General features: G+C 51.2%; 1 protein-coding gene across 1 annotated transcript in view; it reads right to left on the bottom strand.

The window, feature by feature from the left end:
* The window catches only part of ITGAX (integrin, alpha X (complement component 3 receptor 4 subunit)), a 21,536-nt gene extending 19,930 nt beyond the window's left edge, over positions 1-1,606 (bottom strand). Inside the window, exons 1-3 of the mRNA XM_010837372.1 lie at positions 1,323-1,606; positions 636-738; positions 34-137 (exon numbers count right to left, since the gene is read on the bottom strand). Coding sequence (XP_010835674.1) covers positions 34-137; positions 636-738; positions 1,323-1,383 — 268 coding nt within the window. The 5' untranslated portion in view covers positions 1,384-1,606. The remainder of the gene's footprint in view (positions 1-33; positions 138-635; positions 739-1,322) is intronic.
* Between the last annotated feature and the right edge of the window lie 574 nt (positions 1,607-2,180).

Below are 2,180 nucleotides of genomic sequence, written 5' to 3'. Positions count from 1 at the left end.
GAACCTGGGTGCCAGCCACGGGCAGCCACTCACCCTGCAGGGGGATGGCCTCACACTTCCCCGTGCCGTAGTCACACGAGTAGAGGCCGCCTGTTTGATTGGCAGCCTTTACCTCCCGGGGGGCTCCAACCACCAGCCTGGGGGGAGAAAAGAGCATGGCAGCTAAGATCATGGATGCTGGAGCCAGACTGCCACTTGGCCAGTTTGCTTTCCCTCTCTAAGCCTCAGTTTCCTCATCTGTAAAGTGGAGATTCATAACAATCTAAAGTCCACATGAGAGAGATTTTGGTTTCTTTCATTCTCTAGTATATGTCTGGCTCCTGAGACATACAGTAATAGATGCTCAATAAACATTTGTTGAGTGGTGGCTTCCTACATCATATGGTTGCTGTGAGGATGAAATCAGTGCCCATCCAAAGGTGCCTGGCACTTAGTGATTGCTCGATAAAAAATGAAGTTAGCTGTGGTCATTGACATCGCAAGATGGCCCTTCTTCAGTCCAGTTCTTCATAGCCTTAGGGGAAATTGCCATGGCAGACAGAGGAGAGTTTGTGAATAAGGGAAGGATGTGGGGAGAGACCAGCCCTGTGCAGGGAAGGAGTTGATGAAAGCCAAAGACACCACACTGTCCTCACCATTGGGCATACTGGACCACACTGTGTCCAAACCCAGGGCTGTCCACACGGAAGGTTGTCGGTTGCTCTGTGTCCAAGTTGAAGCAGAGAGAGGACACCGGGGCTGGGAAGGAAGGCGAGGAGACAAGCTTTGAGGAAGGGTCTCCCACCTCCTCCATCTTCTTTGCTCCCAGGCTGCCTCCCCCTACTACCCCTCCAGGCATAATGCCCCAGCATCTCCTGGGCTTCTGGACCCCCAGCCTCAGGCCTCTCTCAGCCCTGTTTGCCTCCTTCAGATGGTCCAGAGATAGCTGTTCCTCCACTAGTCTGCTACCAAGTTTCATTTCTCCATTGCCACAGAGCAACGCCCAAATAGACCTCTTTCCCCATACCTCCCTCAGGGCTCCCATGAAGGAGAATTCAGGAAAACTTGGGGCCGAACAGATGCAGCAGACAGAGTACATGATTGACTTCTTCTGCCTACTCGAGACACCTCTGCATTGTCCAGGCAACTGGCCTCTCTTCCAGCATTTTCTCTCGAACACCCCTAAAATTGATCCAGCATCCTCTCAACCTCCACAAACCCCAGATCCTCAACCTGGTATAACTCCAGATCCCTCCCCTAAAGCCTGAGTTCGAAAAGTCATTCTTGGCTCTCTCTCTAGCTCGACCCCCATCCTCTCCTCCCCACCATGACCCTCGGCTTACCCATCAACAGGAAGAGAAAAACCCGGGTCCTGGTCATGACAAGAAGGTCAGATGTGGGCATCAGAGCACTTGAGCCCCAAAGGGAAGAGCTGGACCAAGATGCCAAGGAAGCCAGTGAGCAGAGAGAAGCTCAGGAGGCCAGATGCAGGGAGGGAAGTTGTCAGCATGACTCAGAGGTGGGGGTGGAGAATACAACTGAAATAAGCAGAGAAAGGGGCAGGCAGCCTACAAACACTGTGTCCAGGAGTCTTTCTAAGCAGAGATGATATGACTCGCTTCTCTTGTCTCTGCAACCTAGGCTGGGGTGGATGCAAATCTCCTGCCCCACCCCACCTCTCCCACGTTCCCTTATTGTACAGAAGAAAGTTTCCCCCTGACCTTGAAATGTCAATGAACCAGGGGATGGGAAAGGGTAGATGCCAGGGTGTCTTCAGACCCCTAAGAGAGGCTCTGGGAAGAATCTTCCACTTTGGACCTCTGGACCCTAGGAGGAAGGCAGAGTGGGTATTTGTTCATCACTTATTCAACAAATCTAATTTGAGGCTGATTGTGTAAGCCATCTCTCAGCAGGATGGGAAAACACAAACCACAAGGCCCCAGCTTTGGTGTCAGTGGAGAAGGCAAACATGTAAACAGCAAGACATTGCTATGAGAGGAGAAGATACTTATTGGTCACAGGGTATCGCACTCTGTGATTGGAAGGGTGTGAAGTTTCAGGAAAACTTCCTGGAAGAGGTGACACTTGATTTGAGTCTTGCAAGCAACTGACCAGAGGGGAACATATTTCAGAAGGAGTGGCCAAATGTAGAAGAGACACGAGATAAGAGGGCTTCTTAAGACATCAGTGGTAGAAACCAG

The sequence above is a fragment of the Bison bison genome, unplaced genomic scaffold, assembly GCF_000754665.1.
Source record: "Bison bison bison isolate TAMUID 2011002044 unplaced genomic scaffold, Bison_UMD1.0 scf7180017864072, whole genome shotgun sequence".
Taxonomy (NCBI): domain Eukaryota; kingdom Metazoa; phylum Chordata; class Mammalia; order Artiodactyla; family Bovidae; genus Bison; species Bison bison.
The sequence above is the reverse complement of the archived record's forward strand: the minus strand, read 5'-3'. Positions and strand labels throughout refer to the sequence as shown.